Source organism: Syngnathus scovelli, chromosome 3, assembly GCF_024217435.2.
Source record: "Syngnathus scovelli strain Florida chromosome 3, RoL_Ssco_1.2, whole genome shotgun sequence".
NCBI lineage: Eukaryota > Metazoa > Chordata > Actinopteri > Syngnathiformes > Syngnathidae > Syngnathus > Syngnathus scovelli.
This window is the reverse complement of record NC_090849.1, coordinates 17800935-17819090: the sequence shown is the minus strand read 5'-3', so window position 1 is coordinate 17819090 and position 18156 is coordinate 17800935. Positions and strand designations below refer to the sequence as shown.

General features: G+C 40.6%; 2 protein-coding genes across 10 annotated transcripts in view; one reads left to right on the top strand and one right to left on the bottom strand.

Annotated features, from left to right (window-relative positions):
• Positions 1–3482: 3482 nt before the first annotated feature.
• Positions 3483–10150, bottom strand: LOC125994528 (solute carrier family 28 member 3-like). Of its 5 annotated transcripts, none has more exons than XM_049763869.1 (17): positions 10014–10150; positions 9095–9171; positions 8743–8837; positions 8354–8543; positions 7949–8093; positions 7662–7775; positions 6700–6777; positions 6535–6615; positions 6387–6467; positions 6193–6318; positions 5894–6021; positions 5641–5809; positions 5366–5563; positions 5155–5236; positions 4986–5084; positions 4415–4529; positions 3483–4228 (listed from the first exon to the last, which is right to left on the bottom strand). In XM_049763869.1, the coding sequence occupies exons 1-17, from the start codon at positions 10071–10073 to the stop codon at positions 4111–4113; spliced, it is 1956 nt and encodes a 651-aa protein (XP_049619826.1). In that variant the 5' UTR covers positions 10074–10150; the 3' UTR covers positions 3483–4110. The 5 variants fall into 5 exon arrangements, 3 of the variants coding, with proteins under 3 accessions (XP_049619826.1, XP_068506368.1, XP_049619827.1); XM_068650267.1 differs by having other exon boundaries at positions 6387–6449; XM_049763870.1 differs by having other exon boundaries at positions 8743–8834.
• An 806-nt stretch (positions 10151–10956) lies between these two features.
• ntrk2a (neurotrophic tyrosine kinase, receptor, type 2a) overlaps positions 10957–18156 on the top strand; it is a 55623-nt gene continuing 48423 nt past the window's right edge. For 3 of the 5 annotated variants that reach the window (XM_049762644.2, XM_049762643.2, XM_049762642.2), the window contains exons 1-7: positions 11046–11134; positions 11725–11801; positions 11891–13110; positions 15786–15860; positions 16795–16866; positions 17119–17187; positions 17421–17569. In XM_049762644.2, coding sequence (XP_049618601.1) covers positions 12851–13110; positions 15786–15860; positions 16795–16866; positions 17119–17187; positions 17421–17569 — 625 coding nt within the window. In that variant the 5' untranslated portion in view covers positions 11046–11134; positions 11725–11801; positions 11891–12850. Of the gene's footprint in view, positions 11135–11724; positions 11802–11890; positions 13111–15785; positions 15861–16794; positions 16867–17118; positions 17188–17420; positions 17570–18156 lie in introns of all 5 variants that reach the window. The other 2 variants (XM_049762645.2, XM_068650181.1) reach the window with 2 other exon arrangements.

The following is an 18156-nucleotide window of genomic DNA, read 5'->3' as shown; positions in this document are numbered from 1 at the left end:
TCACACTCTACAACACCAAAGCTTTGCATTCTCATGTTTCAGATGTAAGAGTCTGAACAACTCTAATAATAGATTAAAACAAATAAATATTCGATTTCATTTCATTATGTTATTCCAGGGGGGGGGGGGGGTACAAAAGCAACATTTGACGCTAAAAGTAATAACCCATCAGCAGGTATCTGTTTTTCCATCACGATTGTCTTTGCGACGAGCAAACAGGCTATCAAGGTGTCATCCGCTACCTAATTTGAGACAATTCAAAGCAGGAAGGAGCCTGGTAGGGAAAGCAAAAATAAGTCAAAGCAAGACGTTAAAATGAAAGAAAACAATATCATGTGGATACAGCAATACTAACCTAGGGCGCAAAATGAAAACTTGTTTTAAAAATGTATTTTGCTGCACGAGTTGAGAGTAATTGTGCATACATTACAGTAGGTGGCAGTGACAATCACGGTTAAATTCTTTCAGACAAATTGATGCACTTTGAATATTTTCTATTACGGATTTAAAAAAAAGAAAGTACTCTTTGTAAGCTCATCTACATTTCTGTCTTGTGTTTTCTATACTGAGAATGCAAATTTAAGCAGCGGCGTACAATTTCTTAATAGACAAATGATACTGTTTATAGTCGTGAGAGAGAGTAGGGGGAGTACAAAATCTTTTCTTGTTCATAGGGATGGGGGAACGGAAAATAATTGAGAAGCACTTCCCTCATGCTTCTCATTACTTCTTAGGCCCGGTAAATATATATCAATTACAATGGTCTAGATCATGTACGCCTCCCTCGCAGAGTACGAAGACGACTTGAGGATACTTCTCCAGCGAGGCTCTTAGTGGTTATGGCTGAAACAAAGCTAGCTAATGCAAGTTGTCTATGGCGAAGGTCCTAATGCACCTTCAAGGGCCCTCCACCTGCGCTCTGCTGCATAGGTCGCCATGGAGATTTGTCTTTTTTAGCAACTGGAGACGCTTTGGCAAGAAATCGGTCACAGCCATCATCGATCCATTTAGAAACTAAAAAGGGATCGTGTGGACCAGTCTTGGGCACCATAAGAAATCCATGAAAAAAAAACAATAATAGTAAAACGTATTATTTACAACAAATACTTTATCTCTGTCTTTCTATGCCAGTGACATATAGTGTCAGGCTGAACAATTAAGATACATGACTCAGGAAGGGCATTCAAATTGACTATTTTGGTAAAATTATGCTTTTCATTCTCATATGCGCATCTCATATTACAAATTTATTCTTATAGAGAGTTCTTTCCTTGTGAATTTACCGTTTTATTCTTCCTATAATGTTACTTTATACTGATAATATTGTGAATGTTTTCCTTGTAGTAAACATTTCCGATAATGGCTGGATGGATTCCAATTTCGTGAAATTAAGATGACTTATTATGATTTTAATAACACACAACCACTCGACTTTGGCAAAATTGCATGTTGCTTTCCCCCTGAATGTCATTTCCAAAAGAGGATGAATTATTGTGAGTGCAGCTGCAGTCTAAAAAAGAAAAGAAAAAGAAAGAAAAATGTCACTTTGCTGTACAATCGCTTCACGTGGAGTAGAACATGAAGAGCTTTAAAACTAGAAGTAGCAAAAGGGAACTAAGAATCATACAATTTTTGGCAAACTTGCCCCTCTCAAATGTCTGCAAGTGTGTGCGTGAGTGCAAAGGATGTTTACCACGGTGTTCTTAGGATGCATTTGGTAGCTTTTAAAGCCTATTGGGGGTTAAGTGGCTGGTTTCAATCTAAATGGGAATCATGCTCTGCTGCTCTGATCCCAGCGTGGATACAATGGCTGACCACCTGCCTTGCCTCCACAGAATTTGAATTGTGTGTGCGCGTGTGCGTATGCGCGGGCGCGCGCTCTCAGCAGGGGATAAAACACATAGGAAGAGGGGGCACATGGCGCTAAACGCACGCGTGTTCCGAGAAAGGAAAATGTGTACGTGTGTGGGGAAGCGAGGCCACATTGTTTCTGGGAATTACAATTAACGAGGCGCAGAAGAGTCGCATTTGCTGCTGTTTACGTATAAATGTCTGTAATGTCTCCTCTGCTCACTCTCCCATAATCAGACACAGTGGTGAGAGGTCAGCGCCAGTGAGGCCGGCCTTCCCTGCTGGGCCAGATACTGGTTGAAGCACGGATCTTTTACAACCTAAATGTTGATATTTGTTCAGTGTGATTGCATTGATTTATTATAGTATACAGTTTAGGGCAGTCCGTTTTTAAATATCCATCAGAACTATGGCAAGTCATCTCTGATTAACCCCTTGGTTAATTCTGGTGGATCTACAGAAATGTTCTTTGGTGTCAACCAGGGGTGTCAAACTCATTTTTTTGCGGGCCGCATTGTAGTCATAGCTTCTTTCGGAGGGCCCAAATAAATGTATGAGCACCTCATATTATATATAGTAAAAACTACAAAACAAACTGACAAATAACTCGTTTTCAAATCACACGAGTAAAAACTGGTCAAATATTTAAAAAAAAAAGACATTATTAAAAGTGAAGACTTTTGCAATTCTAGTAATGACACGAATTTGATGCACAATTTGTCTTCGCGGGCCACATAAAATGATGTGGCAGGCCGTATCTGGCCCCCGGGCCTTGAGTTTGACATCTGTGATGTAGACTGACCCTGAAATTTGTCATTGACCCATTTTACCACTCAAAGACTGTTCCCATCCATCCATCTATCCAAACAACCATCTCTCTACCACAATATCTATTCAGCACTTCCATGTCCAATCGCCGAGTGTATCCAGAATCTATTGAAGTTGGTGTTGCCTTCAGGGACAGTCTGAAATATCAGATTTACTCTATCTGTCTACCTTTCCATCCATATTTCTATTTGTTCAAGTATGTATTCTTCTATCAGTCCATCTGTTTGTATAATTGCATAGCTGACCGAATGACCCACGCATGGCCCGAGATGGTCATCCACCTCTGTAATAAAGCTCTTATTTGATGTAACACGTGTGGGAGACGTGTCAATCAATATGTGTGTATGTGAGCACTGCATGGTGACACAGTACCGTCTTTTCCTCTGGCTCTTGTCTCAATTCCTCCGTGGCTTAATGGAGAGAGATGAGTGATCCCTTACAGGCCCTTGGGTCATTGTGGTACGCTTTAAAAGGACATTAGCGACACCCAGTGGTCGTGTACTACATTACAGCTACACGATCCTAGTGAAACCTGCAACCCCAAATGGCAGTGCTTTGTGTGAGTGAATGCAGATACTTATGCAAATACGTATAAAATCCAAACTCATTTGAGATCGTCAAAAGCAAGAGCAAATGAACACGATCTCGGTTTCAAGATTAGGAAAAAAATACAACTAACTGTACTTTACAATAAAAATTACATTGAGCTGCTTGCCAAAGGTGCTAATCTAAGCATTAAAAAAAAAAAAAAAACCTGAACAATGAAAAAAGTATATACTGTATCAAAACAAGGAATATTTGTCTTTAGTCTGTCATAGATGTTTTTATCATAGAAGAACAGATCTCATTTAAATAAACAATAAATCATTCAAACAGAACAAAAATTACAAGTTGTTCCTTCGTCAATTCTCGTAAAACATTGTGAAATGCAACATTAAATATGAATCCACTGACATAGATGAAAATGAAGAACAATTATCTTTGGTCTGTCATGTCAGAGTCAAGTCGGATTTTTGCAAAAACGTCTCACAAGTGACAAATATTAACAATAATATTAGCGATATCCTCTGATTTTGAACCCCAGGAGGGCAAGGAAAAACTCCAAAAACCCAAATAGAGGAAAATGGGAAACCTTGAGAAGGGACCGCAGATGGGAGGATCTTCCTTGCAGGACCGCTAGGCTACAATGGATGCCATGAAAATTGTCCTTGTTATTAATGAATTAGGTTTTCTTGCTTTGTGTCTTAGAGCTTCTTTCTCTAAAGTCCTAGTTACATGACACTGTGTAAAACAAGATTTACTACCAGGCCTATGTCAATTCCTCGGGACAAGAGCTCATTAAAACAAATGAAAACAAATGTATTCCTCCTGGCGTCATACTAAAATCAGCTGATCAAAGTAAACATGTAAACATGATCAACATGTTGTGCGTCAAAGCAGCCAGCTACAGTTGAAGTGTGACGAGGAGGGCGTGAGCGCGCAGCACGCTTGCAAACTGCTCTCGGTGAACTCTTTCAAGGTGAAGTTCCACGGCTCATGCACCATCACGCTGGCAATCAAACAGACACACACATCATATAGAATTTGTTTTCTGGAGGTGTTGACATCTCCGTGTGTGAGTGTCTGGGTGTGAGCTAAGGCTGACAGCAGCTGCTGCATGAGTGTGTTTATCTATTTATTGTATACTGCTCTCGACTGTGTCTTTTGTAAAGAGTACTACAGACTTATTTCATACCTGTTGTAAAGTTGTGTGCAGCAGGTGAGCAGCTCTGTGGCTACCGTCACGTTGGTGCTGTTCAATGTGATGCTAAGGTAGTTTGGGCACTCCAGTTTGGGAATGTACAGTGTGCCTATACACACACACACACAAACGCACACACACATTTTTAATTTGAAATATTTTCTCATCTTCATCATTTTCATTACTCTGTTTGATTTCATTATAATGCGGTGCACTCACTGCAATTGTGGGTTGTTATGTTCCCAAAAGCTGACACAATAACTCATCATAAGTAATAATAACTAATTAATTCAAAGAACAGACACTAAGTGAAGGGACAAATGGAGCCCAGATTTATTCACATCTTCCGTCTAGTCATATTAATATGACATATGCGTGTGAATATTCATGCAAATGTGTTCCCAATAGGATGATTCAAATTCAACTGTAGGAAGTGATGGCGCATACCCAACGGGACATTTTTTGTTCCCCCACTTACCAAGAAGGCAACATCGTGGTGTGTGGAATCATAAATGATCTAAATTGTCAATAAAGGGTGAACTATGAATGAAGCGTGGGCAGTCACCTGCGACACAGGCCGTCATGAAACAAGAAACGGAGCCTGCAATCAGGGATCGGACGCCACAAGAGGAAATGTCGCTCTGTCTCTCCGGAGCCATTGATACTGCAATAATAATAACAATATAGTCATTGTTTTGGGGATGAGATGAGTGATTTGCGGTTGCGCCACTCACTCAGTGCTGCAATCGACATGCCGAGAGAGGCAAGGTTGGAAAAGCTGCACAGGGCGTACGTGGCGATTGTTTCGGAGTGGACCTGTGAAAGGGAAATCCATCCAGTTTTGTTATATAATCAATACATTTGGCTTATGTTGGTTTTAGTGTTTAGTCATCAGTTAGGCTTATACGATACAAAGAGCAAAAAAAAAAAAAAAGCCAACCTTACAGAAATGTATTGTTTTACGTTGTTGACGTACTCCGGTCCGCCAGCCTTGCGCCTCTTCATCAACTGCGATAGCTTCTGGTAAGCCATGATTTCGTTGAGGAAGGTCTTAAGTCCCACCAGCTCAGCGACTATAAAGCTGTCCTCCCACGAAACTCCCATAATGAACGCCAGGGGCATGAGGACGTACGAAAACATCAGCTAGGAAAAGGCATCATTTGACTTGATTTGACTTTGTACATAAAGTTGTTTGAACTCATTTTGTGCGCGTACTTTACCGAGAAGCTGAGCTGCGGGTAGTCAAACATGGCCCCCAGCCAGGAGACGACGCCATCTAAGAAAGCCAACAGTGCTGTGAAGGACAAGAGGTTGACCACCACGTTGGCCACCAGGCTCACTGCAAAGATGGCCCCTTGTGATGCAGCCTCCAGAATGTTGTTGCTTTCCCTGAAAGAATCAGTCAACATTTCAAATCAGCCCTTGGTTTGCACGGTCCTTATTCCCCTTGAATTTTTTTTTTTTTTTCTTCACGCTTTGACTTTGACGTCTGGGCTTGATTTTGTGTTGGGCGTCTCTGTTTCTGGCCAGAAAAGTTTAGAGACGGTCAGCGAGGCGGGAGCAGACATCAACGACGCAGCCATCAAGTGTGACGCTTCCACCTTGCAGAAACAAGGAAATACTAAATAAATCATCTTTATCCACGGCTCATTGATTCTAGATTGAGCCATCTAGCGAATGTTTACTACTGTAGAGTTCAAGTCCATTCATAAGACCTACGGCAGGTTGTTAGTGCCCCCACCCCCATGTGTGCATTCCATCCTGTTCCTCACCCCGAAGGAGACGAAGACAGCCAAGAGGGTCCCGGCAATGCTGGCAAAGCCTCCCGTCATCAAGGCGTGGATCTCGGACAGTGTGAGCCCACTGATGTAGGGTCGGATCAAAAGGGGGGTTTCTATCTGAAACATTGATTTGACGTGATGAGGTTTTTGGTTGTGGTGTATTTTTTGTTGTCATGGCGACACACCTGCCCCAAGAAGATATTTGCCGCTGCTGCCATCGATTCGACCGAAGACGTTCCCATGGTAACCTGCATTATGAAGCCCATCTGTTGACAGGAAGCACAATCTCGGGTGTTGTCGCGTCCTGTGCTTTGCGATTCGCTGCTTTCTCACCTTGTAAATCAACCACTGCATGAAGCCCAGGTGGTAGAGAATAGAGATGAAGGAACTCATGAAAATCAAGATAGGCATCACCTGTGCCAAAAGCATTTAAAAAGAAACAGCATCAACATCAATACTTTCAGCACATTCTCTGACTAAATGTCACAATGCACCTACCTTGAAGATGAAGAAGTGATCCTCGTAATTGTCCCCAAAGATAAAACGAGAGCCAACATCCGTGTAGGCTATGAAGACCTGCAAAGAGGACATTTTGTCACACATTCATCAGGGCGGCAAAACCACACGGACCTGAACATTTATTTTGTCTTTTATATTTCACAGTTTGAGGCACACAAGTGTCCTCTATTTATCTTTAATAATATTTTATTATAATTATTATGAATGATGAGTGGTTCTGAAAATGGATGGATGGATGGATAGTCATCTTTATGAAGACGGCAATTATGTCCCGTGATAATTATCCGGATGGATTCAGAAGGTCGGACAAATATCAGTATGCGACAATGTATATCAAGGCGTTTACATTTTCAAATAATCACATGCCTAGGAAATCACAATGTCCCATCACTGGCAAACTCGCAGGTAGGCTACTTATGTGGTCCTTGAAGGCATTTTTGTTGCAATTCATTTTACAGTAGCTGTTGTCTCCCCTTAAAGTGATAAATTAAAATGTATTCATACACATTTTATTATCTACTATTAATTTATTTTATTAAATACTTTGTAAACAAAATTAACAATATGAAGTAAATTTTTTTAAAATACTTGACGTTCATTTAATTTGTAATCTATTTTATCATATAATTGATGAATTAAATACAGTTAAAGTAACTGTACATAATAAATTTGAAATGCTGATTATTTTTGGGGGTTATTTATTATTTTAACCTTCTTTTACTTCCTCTACAAATTACCAGGCTCATCTGCGTATTCACAAAATTAAATCAGGCCGTTAAAAGCACAAATGTTTGCCCATCTTTATTCAAATTTATTTCAATTAATAATTGGTTTAAACAAGTGACAAAAAGTTTTTGTGTGTATTTTATACACAGTATACTTAACTTTATTTTCACTTAATTTTATCAGCTACATTTAATGGGTGTGTGTACAGTGCATACCTCAACATAGTGGCCGAGCCATTCCAGTGCTTCTAAGCCAAAGGATGTCCTCAGAACAAGAAGCCCAAAGATAAATTGCAGCCCGAGTCCACAGAACAACGGTTGCCAAGACCACTAAACCATACACATAATGATAAACTTCAGACCTAGAATGTACTAATTCAATTTCATTTTGCAGACGTGATTTTGAAAATTGAGCTTTCCTTCAGATTTGAGTTTCTTCTGAGCATTGGTCCAAGACCATTTTAAAGGAAGCCAGTGTGAGTGTGCGCGTGTGCGTGACATACACAAAAAGGATGCTTGGAGAAGAGCATCATGAGAAAGATGAGGAGCAGCAAACCGAAAAAAGACACCAATTGTCTTTCTCCTCGTTTGGCTGTGTCCAGTACCAACCAGCACACAAGGCCCACCAGCACACACGCACATATCAGCCTGCATGGAGGAGAGATCCAAAATTAAACAACTGGACCATACACTGTACATAATAAGGGATGGGAAACATTTTTTCTTTTTACATTCTGCTACTCAAGACTGATCCACTGCACTGTATGGCAGAAAGATGACAGGGAAGGCCTATAAAAATAGGTATCACTCTGCACAGCACCATCTGCTGGAGGAGGTGGGGCACCACTACACTCACCACTAGCGTACAAAACGATTTTAAATATTGTGATCATTTTCATCACTTTCACCATCTGAGTCGAATCCACTGTTTGCTGGCCAGGTCCCGGACAGGACGCAGCCCTTCGCATATCCGATCACCGTAGCGTGCCATTGTCCAATCCCAGATGAGGAAGAAGAGAACCAGTAAGGAGATAACCAGCAACCCAATGGCCCGATGGAAATTCAGCACGCAGGCCGCGATCACCACGGCAGCCCAGCCTGGAACACACGGCCAGTTAATACCTGCTTTTTTTATCCGGGCCACCCCAACATCTTAACACAGATGGTCATTCTGTCCTAGGGCCCGGATCAGTCGGATTGGTAAAATGCCCTGCTCTGCATCTCAAATGACTTACTTCTAAAAGAGAGTCACCATCTTTTCAGGATCTTGAATTATATTTCAACAGAGACTACTCACCTGCCGCGACAAGCAGCTTCAGAAGCAGAACTATTGTGTCTCGGTGTTGGACGCATAAGTGTTTCAGTGCAGCTACTTTCTGCTTCAGCAAGCTTCTGCAAAAAAATATATAGAATAATATAGAATAGAAAATAAGGTAGGAAAGGAATTCAAGGTAGCAATATTAGGTAAACCTCTATAAGATCAAATAAAAAATGTTTTATACCTTTACTGAGGAGAGTCAAAATCAATGTAATCAATGTATTTCCCGTTTAATTCATAAAGGTTGAATTTGTGATGTTGCTCTTGTATGTTATTATCATGGTGTACCTAATAAAGTGGTGTGAGTGTGATACGTGTTTAAAAGACCCACAAAGTGGAATTGTGTCGGTTCAACTTCTTTTCATCATCTTCATCCATGGTGGAGTCCATGTTGACGTATGTTCCTTCCTGCCGCACACGCACAAATGCACACATACAAACACGCGTGCGCACGCAAGCACACACACACACACACACACACGAGCACACACACACAGCCTGAGGATAATGAAGTTTTTAAAACCTGTTAAAACCCTGTAATGAATTATTTACACAAGGTTCCGGGTAGTACAACGAGTGAAAGTTTAACTGTCATCAAGCCGACTGCATAAAAAGTTGTACATTTGGGAGTGAAAGAAGGCAAAAGTCACATTTTGTGGATAAGGTTTTGGGTTTTTAGGGCTGAGCTATTCAGAGGGGAAAGTTGTTTGCAAGAAATGTTCAATACATTTATCATTTTCGAGGAAAAAAGTAGACATAAATCAAACAGCTTAAAGAAAAAACTACAAAAAAATAATTGACCAAAAAAAAAAAAAAACCATTTTATATTTGTACTCGTTTGAAGGCCCATTTTATTGTTTGGCTTTCAACTGACTTTGTTGTTTTATGGTATTTTTATATCAATACTGAATGTCCATTCGATGTTCAATGTACTATTTCCAGTGGTTGTCCCATCATTATACATTTGTTATATATAAAGCGCTTTGTTACAGCTACAGCTGCTACATAAATTAAGTTGTACTGCATTGTCATATTTTCCCATCAGGTACATATGCATATTAGTAGTAAAGTTGTATTGTATTGTCATATATTCCCATAAGATAAATATGCTAACGTTACATATTAGTTTTTAAGGAACATGAGGAATAAAAGTTAATAAAGGGTGAAAAAGAGTTATCTACATTCCAGACAAAAACTGTTGAATTTTGAGACACTACAATTTTGTGTGTAAAGTGTAACTATGTTCCTACCTCGGCCCCAAAGGCTCTGATGTGTTTTCCGCTTTTGTGCCTGCCAATCATCTCCATCATATTGGTGCTCTACTTTGAACATACTAGCAGCAAAAGAGTATCGACATGCACCTTTCTCCGTGCACATGCTGCTCCACCTTTTCCGATTGAATCGCTTCGGGTCATAGTCATGCCAACTCCTGAGGCAGCAACCACAAGAGGGCAGCATCACATAATTTCTCTCTAATGTCAAACTGAGCAAATTAGGTCACAATATCTTGTTCAAGGCATACTATAATTGATGAGACAATCTTATAAAATTATGTGGTCAAGAAATATGTATTCCAATTTGCCTTGAAATATTTATGAATACTTATCATTTCATTACTCATCAAAAATAATAAAGAAAAAGCACTGCGATAGGTTAAAATATTAAAACTATGAAATATGGAAACAAATAATGAAAAATATGAAATTGTAAATAATCTTAAAATCGGTTATAATCTTGTCAAAACAGTCAAAATATTTTCATCTTGTCAAAACAGTCAAATCATTTCCAACTGAAAATAATACATTAGAAATTATGAATAGAAATTTTACGTAATTCCATGCATCAAAAATTCTTTTACAATCCTTTTATTAAAGGCAGTCAATGCACTAATCCAAATGCAATTAGTGCTAAATGGAGCACAGAGACGTGATGAATGACTTGTTTGCAGGAATTATGACACATTACTGTACACACATGTGTGTGCGAGACTGCTGCCAGTGGCACCAAGGCCTTATGAGTGGCATGAATGATGGACGGCCATACTTCATATGCTTGGAGCAGCCGTCACTTCTCAACAGGAAGGACACGATCAGTTGCAATATTCGCTTGTTGTAACAACCTTTTAATTAGAGCCACGGACAACCGTGTTGTATTGTGTGCGCGTGCGTGTGGGCGCGTGCGCGTGCGTGTGCGCGCGGCTCCATAATTACACTGCTCTATTCAGCAGCAGTGTCCGTGCGTCACTACAAACGTCATGTTAAAGTCACAGCCGCGGAAAATGAGGAAGAGGAGGAAGAGCGTGGATATGTGGCGTCATTGATTGTCAAGGTGAAACATGGAGCACACCTCGAACAACATGTTGAAATTTCTTGTATGTATGAATAATTATTTGTCTGATTATACAAAGCGTAAAGTTTCCAAGCTCTTTAGTATAAGTGAAGTTTGTGCACACCATGTTTTTGGCGGCGCACTGGCTAGCACGTCCACCTCACTTGCAGTGGTTTTGATTCCGGCTTCAGTTTTTATGTGTGGAGTTTGCGTGTTGCCCACGTGGGATTGCTCCAGGTACTTAGGTTTCCTTCAACGTTCCAAAGATATGCATGGTAGGCCGATTGAACACTCTAAATTGTCCATAGCTGTGATTGTAAGTGCAAATGTTTGTTTGTCTATATGCGCCCTGCCATTGGCTGGCAACCAGTTGAGGGTGTTCCCCACCTACTGCCCGAAGACTGCTGGGATAGGCATTTTATGGAAAATATTTTTAAAATGTATTTTAATTGAAATATATATTCTCTTATATTTGATATATTTTGAGGATATAGCAATGGGTCTTATTTTGTTTGGAACAAAACTACATCTTTGTGGCTGCCAAATGTGACCCCCCCCCCCCTTCCCCTTTTCCTCACTCTCCTCCTCCATCTCACTCTTTCTGACAAGGACATTCCTTCTTCACTTCTCAAGGCAAGTCCAGTCCAGACTAATGTTAACCCTTTATGTCCCACTCTGGCCTGCAGACTGGACCAATGCAAGTTAGATATGTACATATAATGTATGTATATATAGCAGCATTAACGTAGGGTTATCCGGTCCCTGTGGGGTCACATTCTGCATATTTTCATTGTATCAGGATTGTTATCACGCTTCTGAACCGGAATTGGACATTCCTGCACCATGGAATTCACGTCTCAAGAAAACACCACAGTACTGGACTTGGAGGAATCCTTATAGAATTCAATGCCGTCTTCGGTGGCTGCACATTGTGCATAGTGGTTGTGTCAGAAGAATTGCCACACCTTGAAAGTGAGCAATAAATTGACAGCAAAGGTAGCACCATAATGTCCCATTGATCAAGCAAAAACAATTTGACTGAACACGTATTTATTTATTTATTTATTTATTTATTTATTTATTTATTTATTTATTTATTTATTCTTTTGCAGTCCTGGAATTGAGTAATGCCATTTAACATTTTGCGACAAAATGCATTTTGTTGTGACAATAGGAAGAAGCTCGTGTTTTTATGCTAGTAAATATTGGTTTTGGAGAGGCGGGGGGTAGGGGGGAGCCCATTCTGTTGGTTACAATTGACTCTACTGCTTACATTTTATTGTGTAAAAGAAGATTTAGAGGGGAAATCTATTTTGGAGCCCTTCACCTGCAGACTGGACAACCATAACGAAGTGCCAGTTGACTCCGACGTGAGCTGCCTCCTGGATCCATCCATCTATCCATCCAATCAGGGGAGGGGGGGAGAGAGCTCGAGCTTGAGTTGAGAGAAGAGCGAGAGTCTTCTTGGCACAATGCACTGAGTGTGACAGTGTGATTTCAGCTGCACTGAAGGAAGATTTCACAGGCTGTGTGTGAGGGGATAAAAGGAGCAAACTGGGCATTGTCTTGCTTTTTTTCACACCTTGTCAGACCTGCCCGTACACCCCGCTCCCCACAAGGATTTTTTTTTTTTTTTTTTGCATATTTGAGCCACCTTGCAACCCTTTTCCCTTGATTGGCTGCACTCAACCCCACTGCCAACCTGGGCTCGGGCCGTGGGGGCTGCTCGGCGCGCCTTGGCTGAGATTTGCAACCCGACATGAGCGCATACAAAGCCGGCGTTAATGGGGCTTGGTGGTCCCTGACGCCGTGGAGGAGCTATAAGGGCTGGATGTTGTGCTTGTGGGTGGCTGTGGTCGGGCTAGCGGTGGGCTCCGGAGACCCGTGGCTGTCCGCCGAGGCATGTCCGTCCTCCTGCGTCTGCAGCAACACCAGAATCTCCTGCGTGGATCCGGAGAGGGGCATCGCCTCCGTTCCCATCCTTCAGAGCGAGGCGGAGATGGAGAACATCACGGACATGTGAGGGCTTTTTATTTTTTTTTGTGCGCATTCTTACGAATCCTCTCCACGTCTCCTCTGCTTGGCAGCTGACGTCTGGTCTGAGGCAGACCAACCATTAAGCAACCATCTGTATTGATGCATTTATGTATTTTTAGAAGCATCTATACATAGAAAAGCATGTAAAAAGGTACCGACGTTCATTTATCTTTTCGAGTGGCTCGCAGTTATGAGGGTCGGGATTCGAATCTCGACTCCTCGCTGTGTGGACAGCAAATTCTCGCCATGCTTGCTTGTGTTTGTTTTTATCATATTTTCCTCACATTCCAAAATCGTGATTGTTGGATTCATATAAGACTCGAAATTGGCTGCGATTGGTTGGTGACCAATCCAGGGTGTCGCCTCACCCTCTCGCCCAGTCAGGTAGCCTATAGGCTCGCTCACCGGCGAGCTGCGACCCCACCATGAGGACATATGCGTATGTTATAGAAAATTGATGATTTAATTTACATATTTCTGATTTGTTCATATACAGACGCTGGGCAGTGTGTGCTGTCCAAATATTAGCACAGACACTGGATGACCGTGATTGTCTATTTATGAAGTCCACCAGGAGATGAGGGGAAAAAATCAATTTGACAATGCCTAAGAGAGAAAGAAAAAGAAGCTATTGTGCCGATCAGGATCAAGCAAATCAGTAATCATTTATCAAAAATGATAAATTAATAGGACAAGCGTCATAACAGGTTATATAAACGGTGTAAGCGTCTCAAGCAGAGATTGGGTGTCGTTATCTGACTTGGCACAAGATAAACAGCCTTGTCCGTGATCACTTTCTGTCAGAGATAAATGCTGGATCTTTATTATCCTTAAGCCTTGGAGGGGTCCTTGGGAGTCTTTTTTTTTTTTCCTATTATTTATCTTACCAGCTTACATTATTTTCATTTATCGTTTTTCATAAGCTTTATATTTTTTAACTATATTAATTTGTTATAAATTTTTAAGCATTTATTGTAAATATTTTCAAGTTAATTTAATATTTTGTCATTTTATTATTTATTGTGATTATTTAAAAATAATATAAGGATGGATGAAAGCATTACAGCATGCAAATTACTGTCAATCATATAGCCTACATCAACATACTGTCCTTAACTTCAGGCTGTCAATCATATAACCGACATCATCATACTGTCCTTAACTGCCCCTCGGGGATAGATAACATCTTCTGACTCAGAACATGCCATAACCACAACTTCAGCTATACCATTGCAGTTCAATGACATCCAATAATAATGTGTGCTGCACGGTTGCAGAAGACCTGCACGTGTCCCAACGAGGACCGAGTCTGTATTAAATACGGTCATTATATTGTTGCTCATGCACCATATACCGCACAGTCTGTTAATGGCTGTTCCGTTATTTATTATTATTTATTTATTATCCCAGACCATCCTAATTTGTCTTTTCACACACCTACCTGCAGGCAAGTGGTCCCAAAGCATTTTGTAATGCATGATAAAATCCAGGTGTCCTCTGGGGTTTGTCATCAATCTACAACAGCCTTTGTCATTATCCAATTATTTTACCCGTTTCAACATGCTGACAGCATTAACCCACCCCCTTTTCCCCTGCACTCAGCCTAAAAAAAATCAACCAAAAGCATCATAACATATGTAATCGTCCTGTAAGACCACAAATCTAGTTTTGATCTCCTTCACCTCCTGCAGGTCACTTGCACACCACACTTTGGGAATGCTTAAATTGACATAATGGACAAAAATCTGGTCTTTGGGGTATGCTGTTGTCCAAGAGCGTTTCCCAAACTTTTGAGCCACCACCACATAGCAACACAGTTCCCGCACCCCCATTTTCACCTGCACACAACAACCACAACATCAAGCCTTTTATTGCCAGGATCTCTTGCTTTGGGGGAAATGATTGTATCAGACTGCCATTACATTTTTAATCTTGCACGCCACCATTTCAGAATGCTTGCTGTTGATTGTGCTTTTGCTTATTGGAATGCATGACAAAATGCAGGTGTCCCCTGGGTTATGCTCTTTGTTGTTATCGACAGTGTTTCTGTTTTCGTGCAGCCACTTTATTGGGCATCATCTTCTCCCCCATACACATTCTGAAAAAGGTCTTTAATAATTTACTATCTGGTTTTAACTTTATTTTTTTTTTAACCCTTGTACTGGATTGTACGGTATCTGATTGTTAGGGTGTCATTATAATAAGTTTGCAGTCCTTAATAAGACTTTTAGTTATATCAGCTAACCGTAAGCTTGTCAAATTTTATTCGAATGAGTGTCTTCCTAAACGTGGTCGCATACTATTTGGATGTCCTTGTGAGTACATAAAAAGGACAAGGACATATCTTTTCTTTATGTTCTGACATTGGTCCTTACAGAGTGCTCTCAAGTGCCAGCCAGTAAGAGCTTGTTTATGGTTCTAACCTCATCCGAAACGTTCTCAATTGTACTGAAAAAGTCTCCTCTACAAAAGCACTTGCTGACCGACATGCTTTCCTTTGTGCTCCTATACATGCGTCTGTCCTCCCCACGTTCATTTTTACACTTTGACTGGTAATTATGCTCCCTTTATCAGCGGTGCTTTGTTTCGCATGGGAATGTTTACTTGCCACAATAAACGAGACGGCTGCCTGACACGCTGTTTGTATCACCCGACAGCTACATCGCCAACCAGAGCAGCTTCTCGTCCATCAACGACAAAGACCTGCACTACTACAAGAACCTCAGGAACCTGTGAGTCTATTGGAATAGCTTGATGGAGGTCACTAAATGTGTTAGGGTTCACTTGAGGTGGCGTAGTGGATGAGTGGTAACACATGTGCCTCACAATTCTGAGGGCGGGGGTTTGAATCCAGGATGTGGCTTTCCTATTGAAGGTTTGGATGTTCTCTCCAGTGCACATGCCAAAAACATGCACGCTTGGTCAAAGGAAGACTCTCAATAGTCTGGAGGTGTGAATGTGACTGTGAGCAGTTATCTAATGTGCCCTGTGATTGGCTGGAAACCAGTTTGGTATATCTCGGCTCTTGCCTCAAAGTCACCTGAAACAGGCTCCAGCTCACCCACCACCCAAGTGAGGATAAGCATTTATTTATGTGTCCTTGTTTATTTACAATGTATTTTATCAATTGATCAAATCCGTGTTTTTGGCATGCATATATTTTCTTGCATTTTTTCATTTTTTGTGATTAAATTGTAATTTAATATTTAAGGAAATTGTGATTTTTTTTTTAATACAGACGTCACGACCTAAAGACGGTTTGTTTTGCCATTTCGGAATAAGCGATTTCATGCGCGGTGATTGGATTATTAATCGACATAAACCTCTTCATTTAAAATAAAATCTTGATCGTAATGGGCTTTATATGGCCAGAATATTCCGAATGGGGTGTGTACATGAAACATCTTTATTCCGATCAGGTTTTTAATCCGAATAAATATGTCCAAGTAAACATAGCCACTGGTCTAAAGGGAAAAAATGACACTCATTGATTGGATTGGACATAGCCTGAGTGGGTGTGTCGCAGCAGGGGAAACAGGACATTTGAGTTGTGCCACGTCAAAGCATGTAGATGCTGATAATGAGGTATTTCAAGAGTTTAAAAAAAAAAAAAAAATGTTTGTCACTTTTGTACTGATGTGTTAAACATGATGATGTGTGTGTCAGAACGGTGACCAACAGCAGACTGACGTACGTCTCCAAGCTGGCCTTTCAGAACAACGTCAAATTACAATATCTGTAAGTATAAAAAACTTTTGACTCCATTCACTCATTGCACATTAATTTACCGCTTAGTCCATTTAAACTATGTTGCTAATCAAAACAGAAGCACCTATCAAGGTAATACAAACAGTCTTCACTTTAAATCTCTCATTCATTAGGAAAAAATGGTAGTAACAAATTAAACAAAATCATAATCACTATCATTGCATTCACTCAGTTTGAATTTGCTTTGTGACCACTAAAATGATATCAACATTTGATTGGCAGGAATCTGAAAGACAACAACTTGTCATCATTGTCCTGGACCATATTCCGACACCTCAACATCTCCTACATGTGAGTAGATTCATAACTGGATGGGGTGGATATTAAAGGTAAAATGATGCAACGTAATTATGCTCATAGAAGAAACATCATATGCAAGTTGGCCCTACGATGTCCTTGTTTAACCTGCAGAGGAAAAAAAAAATACTCGTCTCGCTCTACTTTTTGCTGTCCTTGGCTGTCTGCATTAAGCTTGTGTGTGTGTGCGTGTGTGTGCGCGTGTGTCTGTGGTTGTGTGTGTATAGGATCCTGACAGGAAACCCACTGCAATGTTCCTGTGAGAACATGTGGATCAAGCTGTGGCTCGGAGAGGAGGCGGACACCCAGGAACTGCGCTGCATCGTAGACGGTGGAGGACGCAGCCCACTGTCCAGACTCAGACTAGCCAATTGTGGTGAGGACACACACGCTATATCTATTTGCCTCCCAGACAAAAGATGAAAATTTGTGTCCAAGTTTATCTTCAATTAATCAATTACAAATTAGGGCATCAAAATTTCCAAATTTTGGATTTAGATGAATGCATTGCAGGGATGCAAAGATGAACATTCCCTGAAGGAATATGTTATTCATACAATGGAAAATATTTAAGACCTAAAAATAAAATACCCACAACGTTTAGATGAACACTGATAAAACACAAAAAAGAGGGCCTGCAGCGAAGCGCATTATTTACGATACCAACGAGTGTAACGTCAACTTAAGCACCACGCCAGCCCGCCACAGACAACAAGGCCTCCTTGTGAGCTTATCATGGTGCAGTATATAAACATCTGCAATTAACTGACATAATGTTTCTTTGCCTGTTTTATACCACACTATGAATTTTTCATGAATCGCTCTATTTTAAACACTGTTTATAAACAAGGTCCTATTACATCCGGATCTCGTAAGACCCACTGAGGTATTTAGTTTGCATTTGAAAAAAAAATATTGTTCCCATGGGAATTAATGGAAATAAAAATAACACTGGTCGACAGT